The sequence below is a fragment of the Rutilus rutilus genome (genome assembly GCF_951802725.1).
Source record: "Rutilus rutilus genome assembly, chromosome: 3".
In the NCBI taxonomy this organism is placed as follows: Eukaryota; Metazoa; Chordata; class Actinopteri; order Cypriniformes; family Leuciscidae; genus Rutilus; species Rutilus rutilus.
The window spans coordinates 6,775,451-6,792,767 of NC_140211.1; the positions used below are offsets into that span (position 1 = coordinate 6,775,451).

The 17,317-nt window shown below is 39.3% G+C and overlaps 6 protein-coding genes across 6 annotated transcripts in view; 5 read left to right on the forward strand and 1 right to left on the reverse strand.

Annotated features, from left to right (window-relative positions):
• The window catches only part of LOC311288470 (Fc receptor-like protein 5), a gene marked incomplete at its 5' end in the record, with an annotated part of 38,730 nt that extends 30,459 nt beyond the window's left edge, over window positions 1-8,271 (forward strand). The window contains 5 exons of the mRNA XM_084405891.1: window positions 3,228-3,479; window positions 3,553-3,816; window positions 6,555-6,800; window positions 6,896-6,997; window positions 8,018-8,271. Of these exons, the coding sequence (XP_084262017.1) occupies window positions 3,228-3,479; window positions 3,553-3,816; window positions 6,555-6,800; window positions 6,896-6,997; window positions 8,018-8,088 (935 nt within the window). The 3' untranslated portion in view covers window positions 8,089-8,271. The remainder of the gene's footprint in view (window positions 1-3,227; window positions 3,480-3,552; window positions 3,817-6,554; window positions 6,801-6,895; window positions 6,998-8,017) is intronic.
• Window positions 8,272-9,974: 1,703 nt separating this feature from the next.
• On the forward strand, window positions 9,975-10,589 carry LOC311287754 (histone H1-like; the record flags this gene model as incomplete). The annotated part of the gene is made up of 1 exon (XM_084404784.1): window positions 9,975-10,589. The coding sequence occupies one exon, from the start codon at window positions 9,975-9,977 to the stop codon at window positions 10,587-10,589; it is 615 nt and encodes a 204-aa protein (XP_084260910.1).
• Window positions 10,590-12,155: 1,566 nt separating this feature from the next.
• Window positions 12,156-12,542, forward strand: LOC311287761 (histone H2A-like; the record flags this gene model as incomplete). Its single annotated transcript, XM_084404791.1, has 1 exon — window positions 12,156-12,542. One exon carries the CDS (start codon window positions 12,156-12,158, stop codon window positions 12,540-12,542), a length of 387 nt encoding a protein of 128 aa, XP_084260917.1.
• An 846-nt stretch (window positions 12,543-13,388) lies between these two features.
• Window positions 13,389-13,825, forward strand: LOC311287757 (histone H3.2; the record flags this gene model as incomplete). Its single annotated transcript, XM_084404787.1, has 1 exon — window positions 13,389-13,825. The coding sequence occupies one exon, from the start codon at window positions 13,389-13,391 to the stop codon at window positions 13,797-13,799; it is 411 nt and encodes a 136-aa protein (XP_084260913.1). The 3' UTR covers window positions 13,800-13,825.
• Window positions 13,826-14,474: 649 nt separating this feature from the next.
• LOC311287767 (histone H4) lies at window positions 14,475-14,899 on the forward strand. The gene has a single exon (XM_084404795.1). It carries the CDS (start codon window positions 14,476-14,478, stop codon window positions 14,785-14,787), a length of 312 nt encoding a protein of 103 aa, XP_084260921.1. The 5' UTR covers window position 14,475; the 3' UTR covers window positions 14,788-14,899.
• A 173-nt stretch (window positions 14,900-15,072) lies between these two features.
• Window positions 15,073-17,317, reverse strand: part of LOC311288471 (uncharacterized protein) — a 55,861-nt gene continuing 53,616 nt past the window's right edge. Inside the window, exon 3 of the mRNA XM_084405892.1 lies at window positions 15,073-15,702. Within this exon, the coding sequence (XP_084262018.1) occupies window positions 15,201-15,702 (502 nt within the window). The 3' untranslated portion in view covers window positions 15,073-15,200. The remainder of the gene's footprint in view (window positions 15,703-17,317) is intronic.

Consider the following 17,317-nt stretch of genomic DNA (forward strand, 5'->3'; position numbering starts at 1 on the left):
CTGTACCAACAGAGAGGAACTCTCTCCAAATGACATTGAGGCTGAATCATTTGCTGTCTTTCAGCAATTTTAGATCACTTATACATGCGCTAGAGAAAGATTTAATGACTTGCAAATGCTTCTGAGATTGTATTTTTAATGCCAATTTATTGTGTGCTGTATTGTTTTGTTGTTATATGTGTGTTTGAATAATTGGGCCGCCTATCTTGGCCAGGACACTCCTGTAAAAGAGATTTTAATCTCAGTGAGGTCTCTCCTGGTTAAATAAAGGTATAATAATAATTATGACCGCCGCGAAAGCGGTCATATAGGGATTGTCAAAGTTTTTTTTTTTTTTTTTTTTCGTCATCTACTGATTTTTTCGTCAACGATACCAGGGACACCGAAACACCGGGGAACATGAAATTTGGTGGGCATGTAGCCCCACTAGACTTTTACGGAAAAATTTAGTTTGGTCCCCGGGGGCCACTTCCCCCCCGCCCCCCCAAACCCAAAAAAATGCCGTTTTTCCTAAATAACTACCTGAACCGTGGCACCGAGGATGAAGAAATTTTTATGGTATGTTGGTCTTAAGGGCCCACATCAACCTAGCCCATAATCACTCATTTGTGATTTGCGCCTCTCCCATAAAAAATGAAAATGCAATATTATTCTGCTTTAATCGCCCCTATCTTCAGTTGAGATGTTCAGAACTGCACCATATTTCATGTGTATGATTAACTTGACATCCTCGGGGGGTATGCTAAGTTTCGTAGAATTTCATCCATGGGGGGGGTATAAAATAAATTCATTTATGTGCACATTTAGTGACTGTACACTCATCGGCCTGTAGATGGTGGTGTTGAGCGAAGGGTTGCTGGTTTAGGATGATACTGTCACTAAGGTTGCCAACTGTCCCGAATTAGGCGGGGCCTATTTTGGGCCTAATTTATTTGTCCCGTGCGTGACCTCCCGTGTCCCGTTTTTTGACAAGCTGATAAACCACTGACTGATACAACAGCAACAGCAGCAGTGCTGACCACAACACTTGAGAATGATCACCGACACCTGTCATCATCCAATCACAGCTTTTTTTAATCACTGTTTTGAGACAAATCATTGTTTGATTTGCGAACATCCTCTGCCGTCTGGTCACTTCCGCTTCAAGCCGGACTCGTCTCGCGCTAACGGTAATTTCCTTTCACTGTCCACGTTTTGATTTCGGCTAATCAATTTTGGCGAATGAAAACAACGTGATTATTGTTCATGAGTCTAACATCCAGCCACGCAAGAAAACATGTAATCTACCTGAGGGAATAATATGCTCAAAAAACATTTCTGATTATTATTAATGTTTTAAAGCTTTTAGAAAGTACATAGAAAGCTTTTGTAACATTATCTTAACTGTCACTTTTGATTAATGTAATGCATCCTTGCTGAATAAAAGTAGGCAATTACTTTCTTTATTTTTTTTCCCAAAAAATAATCTTACTAACCCCAAACTTCTGAACTGTAAGCCTAGTGTATAATGTTAAAAAAGCTTTCTATGTTAGATAAATGCTGTTATTTTGAACTATGGTTTGTTTGTAATGTGACTTTTTTCATGTATGACATTAAAATTATTTTTAGAATTAAATACATAAATAGGTTAAGCAATACAAATGTGTTTATGTCTGATAACCTTTTAAACACAAACTTAACTGCAGACACTGAAATGACGTACACTGTGTGATACAGTACAAATATTTTGAGTGGCCCTCTTTTTTCTATAAATAACCACGATTGTCCGCATTTTCCTTTTCTGAAGTTGGCAACCCTAACTGTCACACACACACACACACACACACACACATGCAGGAATACAAACAAACGCAAGCATGCACACACACTGACATCCACACGCACAGACACACACCCATACACACACATACAAATCCACATGCACAGACACACACACACGCGCACACACATGTACGCACGCATACATACACGCACAGACACACACACACACACAGACATTTTTGTGGAAAGCCAGTGCAGGCCTGAGCGGCGGTCATATTTTGTACCGCCATGCGGTACATCTAGTTAATATATGATTTAAGAGTATTTTTCATTGCTTGTTTTAACCAGTAACTTTGGCTGTATCCCTTCACTGTAACAACATTGAGTCTGCAGATTTATTTTATTTATTTATTTTTAATATTTTGCATGTTTTAAATAGATCCGATGTTGCATTGAAATGCATACATGAAAATAAAATAATAAAATCAGTGTAGTTTTTTATATTCATTCATAGTAAATGAGATGTGGGATAAACTGATGTTTCGGCTGCATTAATGTGCACATTGAAGCTCAAATATCAACTGGTGACTCTATAATAATAATTTCAGCCTCATGTCAGAGATAATGTTTTAGGAGTGTAGAAGCAGCGGACCATTAGACTTTGACTTTCCTGTCACTAGATAAATGTGTCACCACAGGGGCAATATTACAATTTAATAGAAATAAGCACATAGAAATATACTTAAAATACATAAATACATAAGTAAATAATACAAAAAAATATATATAAATAAATGAATATTTATCATAATTGTAATATAAATAACTCACTTCTTTCAGGGCAAAATAAAGATTCAAAAATAAAAATGAAACCTTAAAGTGTCCATTTTAAGAGAAATGTAAGGTTCAAGTCTGAAACTCTCACATTAACTTCAGCATTCAAAATGATTAGAACTTGCATTATTTTTATCTTTGTATTTCGTACGTTTATCTGGAAGGTTTTTTTTTTTTTTTTTTAAACAGACATTTAACCATCTATATCCAGCAATAGCAAAGTGACAGAAGTGTGAAGTAGTCTTAGACCTGAGCTTAGCTGAGACTTTAACTTTTGGCTATCTTGAAAGAGTGACACATCTTATTGATTCTTGTTCAAAGATGTTTTGATCATGTCATGGTGCATGTTCTCATTTGTTTCCTTGCTTATTAATTATGTTACTCATCTGTGTTTAGTTTAAGATAAACTCTTTAGTTTGTGGGTTTCCTTGTTTGGTTCTGTAGGCCTAAATGAAGACTTCTCAAAATCAATATTTTTGCTGTTCTATTCAGTGGTGTCACTAGTTGGAGCAGAAAGGACACATCCCTTTAAATCAAAATAAATGACAGTTTACTGTACAAAAAAAAAAGACAAGACAAGATATGACCAATAATATAAATGAGCTCAACACTGCATCACTGTTCACTTCCAGATAAACCGATTCTGACTGTAAAGCCCCAGAGTTCAGTGTTCACTGGAGACACAGTTACTCTCAGCTGTGACGTGGGAAGCTCAACTGGATGGACGTTTCTCTGGAGGAAAGACTCAAACCCTGAATCCAGTGATGATGCAGGAACTAAAACAATCAGTTCTGTGAGAGTCTCTGATGGAGGAACATACGAGTGTAGAGCACAGCGAGGAAACTACTACACAGACCTCAGTCATGTTGAGATAATAGTGAGAGGTAAGTATTCTTTCTATATTTTGAGTTTTAATGACTTTCAGACATGTGAAATGTGTGTTTGCTTATTTCACAGTGAGACCCAAACCTGTAGTGAAGGTGAAGCCTGATGTTCGTGTGTTCAGAGGAGAGAGAGTCACTCTCACATGTGACATACAGGAGACAGGAGTCTGGACGTACAGCTGGTATAAAGATCAAGATAACAGCAGAAGAACAGACCAGATCTATATAATCACATCTGTGGAGCCGTCTCATGCTGGTCTGTACAGCTGTAGAGGAACTCTGACTGAAACCCCACAGATCTCAGATATCAGTGATGGAGTTACACTGACAGTATCAGGTGAGTGAGGTTATCTTTTCCTCACTGTGACAATCATGAGCCCACAAAGACATTAGATAACCAGGCAAACGTGTGCTTAGTTTGTCTTTGTTTTTACTGCTTTTCACTGAAATAGTAGCACACACTACTATCATGTTCCAATTCCGTTTATGTTCTAGATAACATTTTGCAAACAGACGTTGGTCCAATCAGCGATGGTGACACTGTGACAGAGAATATGAGGCTGTTTTAGTTCACAGAAAGTACACTCAAAGTCTCAATGTGCAGGACAGGTAGACTTAGCCTATGTCCTCAAGACATTTTCAGTTCATTCTAGTTGGCCTTCTCTTCATGTTATCAAAAGATGACTTGTAACCAGTGTATTGTGAAAGCTTGGATGTTAAAGTTTGCCCTCGGTCAGACAGAGTCAAAATACATGTCCTTTAGAGGAGGCAGTCAGAAGGCGTATCTCCTCTTTCAAGCATTATTCATTGATTAAAATGGAAAGGAAAAGGTCAAGTTGTGACCACTTTAATTCTGTAAATGCAATGGAGAATAGATCTGTTTTGAAGAAGCTCCTCTTGTTTTTGGAACTAAGAAATAATCTCCATGTAGTTTGTGACCTTAACACATAGAAACTATGCAGCTGAATATGCATTGGGAAACCATCATTTTCCACATCTATACTCTAATATCAGTGTTACACAAGTACAGGTGATGTTTTCTGACTATTATTATGTCCTGTGAGTGTCTAGGGTTCTTTTCTTTACAGAACATAACAAAATTAATGTTTTGAAGAGCATTTGTCTGGGTCCTGCCACAGCACCACAACAACAATATCCTTTTTAACACCCTTATTCAAAGGCTCTTAACATATAACAGTTTACTTACAGAGTACAACTTAAGCCCTATTCGCACGGGATAAGTATTACCTGGTGACCTTTAGTCATTTGTAATTGCGGAGGTTGTCTGTGATCTTAATCCTGTGCGAATTGGCCATGTCTGTAATTTGTAAAGTAAAAATTCCCCCGCAAATGACCTACCATATTTCGCTGAACACAGAGGTCCTGTGATAATATCAGTCTCGCGCGAATCGGCATCTCTGTGATTCGGCGGAGTCGTATATAATTTGTGCATACGCTTTTTTATCCATCTTTCGCGAAGAATGAGTTGGAGTGTTTTGATTTTGGGTGCTGGGTCATATCGCTATACACCATACAACAATACAATTTGCAGAAAGAGAAAGCTGAAAACCATCAGAAGAGCAAAAACAAAAAGAATGATTAGATGGAGATGAATGACATATAGCAGCATGCGGTAAGGAACATTCTTCTGTTTGTTATATCATACAGCTAGACCTATAACGGCAAGACATTTCCAAGCAATAGCCTATTGACATCATATCCAGGAGATAAGTCAGTAAATTCGAGTGAAATCACAGGCTTCGCTTATCCCGTGCAAATGCGCCACATGAAATTCGTGGTCCCCAGATAATACTAATCCAGTGCGAATAGGGCTTTAGGAAGGAAACAAAGACTTCAGAAGGGGGCAATGCCAAAATAACAAACAAAAGTTTAGTCTACCTGGTAGTTAAATTCTTACTAAGCCTGTCAAAGAATAACAAATAAATAACAGAAATGTACATTCACTCCCTAACCACAAACCAGGTGAAAGCTCATGGTTTTGATTTGTTCTTTTGTCTATTTTTGTTGTCTTTTTTGTGCTCAGCTCTTGAGGTGTTATACCCTCGAAATCCAGAATTCTCGCAAGAGCACAAGTTGAATTTGCTCAGCGAGTTTACTCTGGTGTCCAGTAATGATGCTCATTAAATATGCCCTTGTATCCGAGCTGCACCAATCACATCGGGTTATCTGATATAGGCGGGCCAGAGGCGAGCTGAACAGATGACGACAGCGCTGCGACGTCGAAGTCATTAGTAAACATTGCAAGATGGCAATGGATGAACACCAGTTGTTTGAAACGGCTTTGGCCGCTACAATGAACGAGTTAGACTTGGCTTTTTATCTAAAAGAGGAACAGAAGACGGCGCTCAAATCGTTCCTTTGCAAGAAGGGCGTTTTTGCTATTTTGCCGACCGGATACGGCAAGAGTCTAATCTACCAGTTAGCTCCGCTGGTAGCTAAGCGTATGGGGCTTGTTGTGATTGGTCGTAGTGTTATCCAGTTGCGTGCAGTGAGATTTTCAAATGCATGCTTGGTGTCGCCCCTCGAGCTGGCCGATTTTCATTAGTCAACGCCAGACCATTAATCTTTCAGATTTAGGTCTGGATTTCCAGGCTGGAGGTGTTATAGAGTAAAGCAACAAGCCCTGTGAAGCCGTGGTTTACAGTGAATTTAGAACAGCTAAGGGACACTGTTAGGCAAGACGCTGAACACTCTTTTTATGGCATAGTCCATACAAATATTTATTTTAATTATTTATTTATGTTTGTAGTGTAATTTACAATGGCTTCGAACACAGCTTAGCCAATCAGAATCAAAGACTGAAACTCTCTATTTTATAAGTGTTCATAAGTGTTTTTAAATATGCATTTTGTGTTTTTACACTTAATGCTTTGCTCCAGCACCTGTTCATAAATTATTTTATGTGAGTGCATCTTTCTCTTTTGTTGAACCATAGAAAAAAAAAATAGAAAAAAAAAGCTTTTGTTTTTGTTCTCAAGCTTTGGTTGATTTTATCAGCATATGCCAAAGATAGTTGACAATTTTACAGCTTACACACATTTCTTGTGTTTATAGATGGTGACGTGATTCTGGAGAGTTCTGTTAATCCTGTGATTGAGGGAGAGACTCTGACTCTACACTGTTTACATCGATCTACAAACTCCCCGATCCTCAGCGCTGATTTCTATAAAGACGGATCACTGATCCAGAATCAGACGACAGGAGAGATGAGCATCACTAATGTCTCAAAGTCACATGAGGGTTTCTACTACTGTAAAACAGAGAGAGTACAGTCACCCCGCAGTTGGATCTCTGTAAAAGGTGAAAATGCATCAGCGCATATTTGTAAATGCATAAGAGTGCAATGTGTTCATGTTTTCTTCCTTGTGTATAACTTTGTCAGTTTGTTTTTCCAGAAGCTTCAATCTCAGTCCCCAAACTTCTCAGTTCTCTACTGGCAGCCTTCATGTTTCTGCTCGTGTCCATCATATTGGCTGTCAAATGCTACAGAGTTCATGGTGAGATCTCCTTTCTTTCAGTGTGACTGTTGAATTTTTTTAATGCTCTGTCAGTTTTATTAACAAACAATACAGCATCTCAGGTTTGTGTGTGCATTTGTTCTACGAGTCCACCAGGGCTGTTCAGTAATGCAGAAAAGTGTGATATGCAATAACTTGTTAAATAATGTGATATGCGCAACAATAATGCACAAAACAGAAGTTGAATAATCAAATGTAAAAATAAAACTGCTGAGGCTTTACTGTAAAACAAACACTCCTATAAAAGTTATAAAAGTTCTTCAGTCAAGAGCAGTGAGTGATTTTCTCTTTGTTTTTTGTTGTTTGATTAACATTAATGACACGGTCAACAGCAGGTTTATAGGCTGCTGTCACTTTAAGACCTAATGCATGGATCCAGTATACTGATACACACGTGTTTTTCTTTCTCAACAGTCTATGTTCACTTAGCACATGAATACTCACCAAGACTGGCCTTTTGACATAATTTTTTGTGTATTTGGCCATATGAGCTGTGGAAGAGAACTGAATTCGGGATTGTGCGCTGTCCGAGAAACCGCTTTGTGTGCGTGCGAGTACCGCATTGAGTTTTTTTTACTATTTTTAACATTATGTATATTACACGGATGTAACAGTCATGTGTCCAGTCTGTTCTCTGCTATCTGCATTAAGCTAACGTTTTGATTTTACCTAACTTTACATTCAGTTATTGCAAGCCATTGCGATATGCATATCACAATATGTATTTGCAATATTTTGTTCAGCCCTTATAGAAGGTTTAGATTGTTTAGAAATAAACAAGGGAACATTTGTAAATATATTTAGCCAGAATTTTTTTATAAGTTACATGGAAGTAGTAAAGTAAAATGCTTCTGTAGCATTTCTCAGATAGTAAAGGAGAAAATGGTTCTACAGCCATTAGTCTAGTCATTATGATGAACTTTATGTAAAAACAATAAATGTATATGTGTCTTAATTTACACTGCTAGGTTAATGTGTATGTGTGTTTGTGTTTTACAGCTAAGCCTGATGAGATTGTGCCATATACCAATATACAGTCACAGAGGAATGGAGTCATGATGAATCAATGAAATCAGAACTCTGTTTTCTTATATTCTAAAAGAAACTGGCAAATGCACAGCAAATTGTCTGGTGTAACATGTTTGGAAATTGTTTTGATATATCCCCTGTCTGTATTATTAACCTTGAGTGTTGATTTGTTTTACTATGCAACTTGATTTGTTCTTTTATTTTAAATAAATCTGCACACCATCTGTTCGGCTCAGTTAATTATGTTTCATTCAGCTCAGGCAGAGTAGATGGTTGTTAATTTGGCAGATGACTTTATCCAAAGCAGCTTACATTGCATACATTTATTTTATTTTTTATAAGTTTAAGCATTCCATGGGATGGGAATCAAACCCATGACCTTGGTGTTGCTAGCATAATGCTTGTTGAGGTACAGAATTAAATATAAATATAATAATACAGCACAAAGGAGTTTCCTTCTAGCCATGTAACTGTTCTTGACTGCTGTTCAGTTTGCTGAAGCACATTTTATGTAACCTGGAGATAACCATAGGCTAGAAGGTGTGTTCTTAAAATGCTGTGCATACTTGCCTCTCAATTTGGAAATGTCAAACATGGCAGCTTTGATACTTGATCTAAGAACCATAATTTTCAAACCATCCGGTGCTTCTGCTTTTTAACCCTTAAATATGAAGGTTATTTTTGTTCGAACCATTATTATGCTCTAACATGTAGTATAAATAATAATAATGTGTCTTTAAGAGAATGTCAGTTTAACTGATGTGTTCAGTAATTAAGTTAAACCATTGCATCATATTTTGAAAGCATTCTAAACTGTAATGAACTTTTGCCTTTTTGGTGCAATATCAGAGTCTGCAAATGGTTCCTGTGACCAATGCACTGCATGCACATCATTTTATTTGACCTAAATTATTAAACAAGAACCTCAAACCCACTCAGAATGAAACCATGCTTGTATATTGCAACCAGTCAGATAATTAATTCACAAAGTATGAATAATAACCTAAAGTCATGCAGTTTTAGTAGTGTACAATTTCTTTAAGAAAACATGGCTGATATGGCAAACATCCATATAACAACTTGTCTTGGTAGTTCTGTTGTAATCATGTAATAATTTAAATTGATAAAAACAATGTGCATCAGTAATTGAGAAAATTAGTTCTAATCACACCATCCAATTACCAAATTTTAATTCTTGTGTTTTTATTAAGGCTTACTTACTGAGTTATTAATTTCATGAGTTATTCAGCTGACAAGTTTAGTTTAGTACCGAGTACTTCATCAACGCGTGTCTGTGCTCATGAAATTGACCTGCTGAATGCTCGGAGTTTGAGCTTCGTTCTGATATTCTAAAGCCATGAAGCAGCGAGATATGTAAGGAGCAATAGTAACTGCAGATAAACATCAGACATGAGAGTCAAACACACACAGATGTGAGTGTGTGCTTCAAGCTTCACAAAACAACATCTGAATGAAACGCTCCACAAGTCCCTCAGCGATCTTTCTAACATTAAAGCCATTGTCAAAGTGCTAGTTCAAACCCAGGATGACACACTGCATCGTTTACCACTGTTAATACACAAAAATACATTAAATATACACGCAGCCTTGTTCATTACCGGTGCACGCTCTGGATTTGATCCAACGATGTTTAAATAAATGTTCACTTGTCGCGTATTTTAGTCTTCAATTAAAGTTCAATCTCTCTACTCGATGTGTATGTTGTTTTTACTCTACTAAACTCTTTTACAACTCCAGTTGTATTCCAAATACGAAAGGAGAAAACACAAGCAAAGGCGTTAGTGGAGGAGCAGACACTGAACAGAGCATGTTGAGTCTACGCGGTTCTCATGCTGCGGTTAAATGCGCTGCGGTTCATTGTCGATCACAGTCAGATTGTGTGAGTCCAGATTCACTCAGAGAAATCATGGCAGAAACCGCTCCAGCATCCGCGACCAAAGCGGCCAAGAAGAAATCAGCAGCCAAAAGCAAGAAAGCAGGTCCAGGCGTCCGCGAGCTGATCGTCAAGGCTGTGTCCGCATCTAAAGAGAGGAGCGGTGTGTCCCTCGCCGCCCTGAAGAAAGCGCTCGCTGCCGGTGGATACGATGTGGAGAAGAACAACTCCCGCGTCAAGACCGCCGTCAAGAGTCTCGTTACTAATGACATCCTGGTCCACACTAAAGGAACCGGCGCCTCGGGCTCCTTCAAACTCAACAAGAAACAGACCGAGACCAAGAAGAAACCCGCCAAGAAAGCGGCTCCTAAAGCCAAGAAGCCCGTAGCCAAGAAACCCGCTGCCGCTAAGAAGCCCAAAACTGCAGCAGCAAAGAAGCCCGTCGCTAAGAAATCTCCGAAGAAGGTGAAGAAACCCGCCGCTAAAAAGGCAACGAAGAGCCCCAAGAAGACAAAGAAACCGGCGACTCCTAAGAAAGCAGCCAAGAGCCCAAAAAAGGCAAAGGCGGCCAAACCCAAAACGGCGAAACCTAAAGCAGCAAAACCTAAAGCCGCCAAGCCTAAAAAGGCAGCTCCCAAGAAGAAATAAATCTAACGTTACTGTTTGTTTCTTTTTTCTTTTCTCAAAAAAGGCTCTTTTAAGAGCCACCCACTAATTCATAGTGAAGAGTATTTTTTAATCAGTCATCTGTTCAATGAATGTCATTGTTACCGCGAAGACAATACATGGGCCCTTTATGTTGATGTGCATTTATCCCGTTTCACAGACAATGAAGGCTTAAGTCTAGTTCCAGACTAAAATGCATATTTTAGATGTTTTAACTGAAAGCAACTTGCACTAATGTATCTTAAAATAGGTCGGTGCCATTGTTTTATCTCAAGATGCACACCAATAGGCCTAATGTTTTTTTGTTTTTGTTTTCTCCCAAAGGCACGTTTATAAAAGCTACTTATATTTCCTAATTTAACTAATTGTCCTAATCTTGGTTTAATTTGAGACGTTTTATGTTTACATTTACCATTTAAACATTTTTATTATATCTGTATCTGTTCGTAGACGTTTATATGTTCATACCAGTGAACTTTGAAACTGCATTGCTTCAAGAGCGACTTTAATTTATTACTATGCTTAAAACCAGACAGTAAAGTGAAAAATAATTCAACATGCTTTACAAAGTCATAAATACTAAATAAATAAATAAAATATCAAAATAGTGAAAATTAAGAAACTGAAGAAATGAATGGCCCATTAAAAACTTAAATAAAGAAGTACATTAAAAGTAGGAAACACGTTAAAAGTAGCAAACACTATTGAGAATAGCAGAAAGGGGGTTGGGTTTGGATGGAAGTTCACTGATTGGCTCGATGATGTGTTCATGTAACAGGTACAGAAAGTGTACTGTTAAATGTATGTATAGTTTATTAGAATTCTCACAAAATTGTTCGTTTACATGTACCTGATATGTCTGCCTAAGTGAAATGAGTACCTTTCCCTTTAATTAATTGTGATGATGTCATGAGTCAGTATATCTTCCTGTTCTGTCCCCTCCTCTTCCTCTTTGCATTGGTGACGCACTGAAGAGGTGAGGTTATTTTGGGCTCCTGTTAATCTAAATTAATCTTTATTTTAATCATTGCTTTTATGTCTATATTTTCACTCTAATTTATGTATATAATATTATTTTACCTATCTGAGTGGTTATTTTTGTCATTTCACTCCGATTGAGCTATATTTTTGCATCTGTGCCTAAATGTGAAACGAGAGCACATGTGACAACTGTACATCACATTTGTTTTATAGAGCTAAAGAGAGCGAATTTCACTAAGAGGCTGATTACATGTGTTTGTATATCAGGTATGTTTATTGTTCTGTGATTTATTCCTCTTTGCATTGGTGACGCACTGAAGAGAGCTAATGAGAGCGAATTTCACTAAGAGGCTGATTACATGTGTTTGTATATCAGGAATAAAAGATCGGTGAAACTGCGAATGCTGTCTTGTCCTTCTCATATCAACCAAAACACAACGCAGACAACAGACCAGTTACACTCAGACACCAGCCAATAGGAGACTAGTGAGCTTTCTTTTAAAAGTCAGAACAAAGCTGCTGAAAGTATTACTTTCTCCAATAGAAGAGCATCAACTATATACTACAATGAGTGGAAGAGGTAAAACCGGGGGAAAGGCTCGTGCTAAGGCCAAGAGTCGCTCTTCCAGGGCGGGATTGCAGTTCCCCGTCGGCCGTGTTCACAGGCTTCTCCGTAAAGGCAACTATGCCCAGCGCGTAGGTGCCGGAGCTCCGGTGTATTTGGCCGCTGTGCTCGAGTATCTGACCGCTGAGATCCTGGAGTTGGCTGGAAACGCCGCTCGGGACAACAAGAAGACCCGCATCATTCCTCGACACCTGCAGCTGGCGGTGCGCAATGACGAGGAGCTGAACAAGCTTCTGGGTGGCGTGACCATAGCTCAGGGTGGTGTGTTGCCCAACATTCAGGCCGTGCTGCTGCCCAAGAAGACCGAGAAGCCCGCGAAGGCCAAGTAGACTGACGGAAGATTCTCTTCAAACCAAAGGCTCTTTTAAGAGCCACCCAATTTCTCCAAGAAAGAGTTTGCATTCGTCCGATTTTTATTTGATTTTCTATTGAAGTTAGTTTGATAAAACGGTAAAAAAATAATAAAATAAAAGGCAGATGAATGCCCATAAATTGACTGGTCTTGTACTATAGAATGTTAGAAACTATACAACAACCATACAATGCGTTGTATATTTATATGTATGTATAGAGACATAGCTTTCCAAAAACCAAAGCTCTAGTGTCTGAGATTCCATTCCTAAATCAGTTTATTTTCAATGACGGTATTTTTTTAATTCTTTAAAATCTGACTAGAAATGCATGTCCCTAGATAATTTTAATGTTATTGTTATCCGGTCTCATTCGTAAGGATTCGTAAGTTTTATTGGCATGGCTAAACATATTTAAACTGATATATTGATATCATTACAAGGAAATGAAACACAACGTGGTTAAGTAAATGTATATCTCAGTTTTTACTATTAGTGCTGTGCCACAAGTCCAACTCTACACTTTCAATAATATTTTAAAATCGATCACGGGTTTTGCTGTACAAATTTATACCTGATCTCGCCTATTCTATTTTCATGTACAAAGAGAAACAAAGGATGTTTGGGCGGGAACCACAAACTCTTGTCTGAAAACAGGAGGCGCACAGCCATTGGTCAACTGTCATTTACAGACGCCAGACAATAACCAATCAAATGCCTCTGAAGCAAAGCCATCCAATGAGCGCATGGCAGCCCTGGGCTTAAATACGCGCTGTGTTACAGCGAACTACTCATTTGCTCGTCAGTCTTCTTCACTGAGAAACAATGGCAAGAACAAAGCAGACCGCTCGTAAATCCACCGGAGGAAAAGCCCCGAGGAAGCAGCTGGCCACTAAAGCTGCCCGTAAGAGCGCACCCGCTACCGGTGGCGTTAAGAAGCCTCATCGTTACAGGCCCGGTACCGTGGCTCTGAGAGAGATTCGCCGTTATCAGAAATCCACTGAACTTCTGATTCGCAAACTGCCCTTCCAGCGTCTGGTGAGAGAAATCGCTCAAGATTTCAAGACTGATCTGCGCTTCCAGAGCTCGGCTGTCATGGCCCTGCAGGAGGCGAGCGAGGCTTATTTGGTGGGTCTGTTTGAGGACACCAACTTGTGCGCCATCCACGCCAAGAGAGTGACCATCATGCCCAAAGACATCCAGCTGGCCCGCCGCATCCGCGGAGAGCGTGCTTAAACGCCCGACTGAAAACAGTCATACTACACAAAGGCTCTTTTAAGAGCCACCTCATTGTCCCACAAAAGAGTTTTTCTTTTATTTGAGCTTGCTTTATAAAACCATGTAAATATATTTGATACAGATCTGCTGAATTTTTTTTTTTTTTCTTTTTTGGGAATGAATGGCACCTGCACACTGATCTGCCTTTAGTTCAATGTTACATTATGTAGTTTTAATAAAAAAAATAAGTTATATTTCCATAAATAGTATGCAGAACGTAATGCCACAATGCTTGCTTGTTCATTTTTAAACCAATTGCTTTGAAGGACAACTGGACTTCATTGGTGTAGGAGAGGCTTCTCACTGCAGATTCATGGGTGGAGTGTGAGATCCAGCTCCTCCTCTCTCAATGTAATTAGGGTAATGGGTGAAGATAGACGGCCCAACCCATAGACATCATATCTATGGTCCAACCATAGACTGGGTCCAACCAACCCTAACACCCACCCACAACTCTATTCCTCCACGACGTCCAGAGAGGTGGAGCTGCATGTCATTTGCTGAGCACCAGTTGGAGAGTAGCGTGTCATAGAACCACCCATGAATTTGGTTTCAACTAGGTCCGCTAGCCGACTATAAACCTCTGTTCTCCAGCGGCAGGTTTGCGTTCTGTTTGTGAATTGAATTCGCAGTCATGTCTGGAAGAGGAAAAGGCGGTAAAGGACTCGGGAAAGGAGGTGCTAAGCGTCACCGAAAGGTTCTTCGCGATAATATCCAGGGAATCACTAAACCCGCTATTCGTCGTCTTGCTCGACGTGGCGGCGTCAAGCGTATTTCTGGCCTGATCTATGAAGAGACTCGCGGTGTGTTGAAGGTGTTTCTGGAGAACGTCATTCGTGATGCTGTGACTTACACTGAACACGCCAAGAGAAAGACCGTCACCGCCATGGATGTTGTGTACGCGCTGAAGCGACAGGGACGCACTCTGTACGGGTTCGGGGGTTAAGAGATCCACGAAGAAGAAAAACCCAACGGCTCTTTTAAGAGCCACCCACATTTACACACAAAGAACAAGTTTCCAAGTAGTTAAAAACTATATTAAGTGGAGTTTAACGAGACTATGATTTGTTTGAATCAAATGACTTATTTACATTCAGTAATACAATTATTATAACATTCCCCATTATGTGGCAATTTGAGATAACATCTGTCTTTTTGTAGTATAAATTATGTATTTTATTGTTTAAGTTGACTAAACTGAAATTATCAACATTTTATTTTCAATATCTAATACTGCATAACATTATGAAAAATGCGGGAAAATGAAACAAAGAAACACGATAGAATGGGGGATGGTAGTAGGACATGAGGTGATGGGCGGGATTAACATTTAAAGTCTGTGATTGGGTGTCCCACAAGTCAAGGAACGTTTAATATAACCAATGAAATCATTCTATGGGTTGGTCCAGGAAAACTAGCAATCAGAAAAGGTCGTACTTCCCTTTGGAAATTAGCATAGAGCAGTGCATAAAAGCCCGCCTGTACTAGTATTAGTTTTATAGGTCTTTGAGTTTCTCTGACTGAAGCATCATGCCTGAACCAGCGAAGTCCGCACCCAAGAAAGGCTCGAAGAAGGCCGTCACTAAAACCGCCGGCAAGGGCGGAAAGAAGCGCAGAAAGTCCAGGAAGGAGAGCTACGCGATCTACGTGTACAAAGTCCTGAAGCAGGTTCATCCCGACACCGGGATCTCCTCCAAGGCGATGGGAATCATGAACTCTTTCGTCAACGACATCTTCGAGCGCATCGCCGGTGAAGCGTCTCGTCTCGCTCACTACAACAAGCGCTCCACCATCACATCGAGAGAGATCCAGACCGCCGTGCGTCTGCTGCTGCCCGGAGAGCTGGCCAAACACGCCGTGTCTGAGGGCACAAAGGCTGTGACCAAATACACCAGCTCAAAGTAGAGGAGTCAGCTCAACACACAACACAAAGGCTCTTTTAAGGGCCACACATGTTGTCTTGTAAAGAGTTTCACGTTTTTTTTTTACTCTTTCTGGTACAATAGTCCTACGAACAAAGACTTGTTTGTTCTTGCTGATTTTGCTGAAAATTCAATCCAGTTGAGTAATAGCTGAAATTAGTTTTTCATTAATGGAAGAATTTTACAACAGTCTCAAAATGAAATATCTTGTAGTAGTTTAAACCATTGATTAAGTTATGTCTTCTGTGATAAATATAAATATAAGATTTTTGCACAAATATAAAGCGCCTTGCTGTATAGAATAAAATGGCACAGGATTATCCATAAGTTTGCATTTATATATATAAAAAAAAAAAATTAGACTGATTCTTTTCAAACTGTTCATAATCTGCTTTAACTGTGATTAATAACAGAAAAGTGACAACAGATGTAGGCAGCTGCTCACAAATGTTTGGACAATTGTCACTGCTTGATCTGTTTTGTCTTATTTAAAATATTCCATCTGAAATGAACATGATAAACAAAGGGTTCTGAAATTAAGGCAATTTTACTTGTATCGCACATTTCATACACATTGTTAATTCAAAGAGCTTTTAAAAAAAAAGAACAATCAAGATAATCACAACATTATTGATGCATAAGAAATAAAAATAACAAAAAAAACAGTGAATAAAAATGCTTACTAAATTCAGGATGTTCCTATCTGAATGGAAGAGTTTCAGTTTGTGATTTTACACTAGCAACACCAGCTGTGTGTCTTCACCCCTAATGGAGCGCTTGAACGTATATATACCTGCTTTTCATGTGTCAAGTGTATTTTACACCATCCCATGACTTAGAGACCTGGTGTCTCATCTGAATGCACAACCAAAATGATAACTCTCCAATGCTCTAAAGCTTCCCCACCAATAGCCTATCATTCGGGACGTCCCTATCTGAATGGAAAAGTCTGTGAGCTTCAGTTCCAGACCTGGTTTATAACCTGGAGAGGTTAAAAAGAGACTGGTCAGTGATGATGCTGCCTCTCCGTTTCCTCATTCTGGAAGTATACGTGTTCTGGATGGTGAACCAATGATCCTGTCAGCCGTCCTGATTGTTTGTTGTAACCTATTTTTGCAGAGTTTGGTAGCTGAACCATACCAGACAGGACCTGAGGGGCATAGGACAGACTCAATGAAGGTTAAACTTCCTCAGATGGCGCATGAAGTAAAACCTCTGCTATAGAGCTTTTTGTAGAAATGTGTCCCACTTCAGGTCCATGGGAGATTTTGGTGCCTATATCTGGACAGTAATAATGCCGGCCCAGATCTGTCCCACATCTGGTACGCGTGGAATCCACATGTTCCTGTCTGGGTAGCGACCTAAAGGACTCCACAGATGCCATTGTGCATTCCTGTGGTTCCTCCTAGTCCACTCTCATGTCCACTGTTTTGAGTGTGTTCAGCTTCAGGATGTCAATGACCAGACAACCAGCTGTTAACCTCCGGTCTACTCATTGCTGTCATGATAGAACGAGGTTTTGAGCAGCTTGACGCACACGTGTCTGTGTGACTG

Excerpts from the sequence above, each read along its gene's own strand:
- LOC311287767 (XM_084404795.1), top strand. The coding sequence starts at position 14,476 with ATGTCTGGAAGAGGAAAAGGCGGTAAAGGACTCGGGAAAGGAGGTGCT.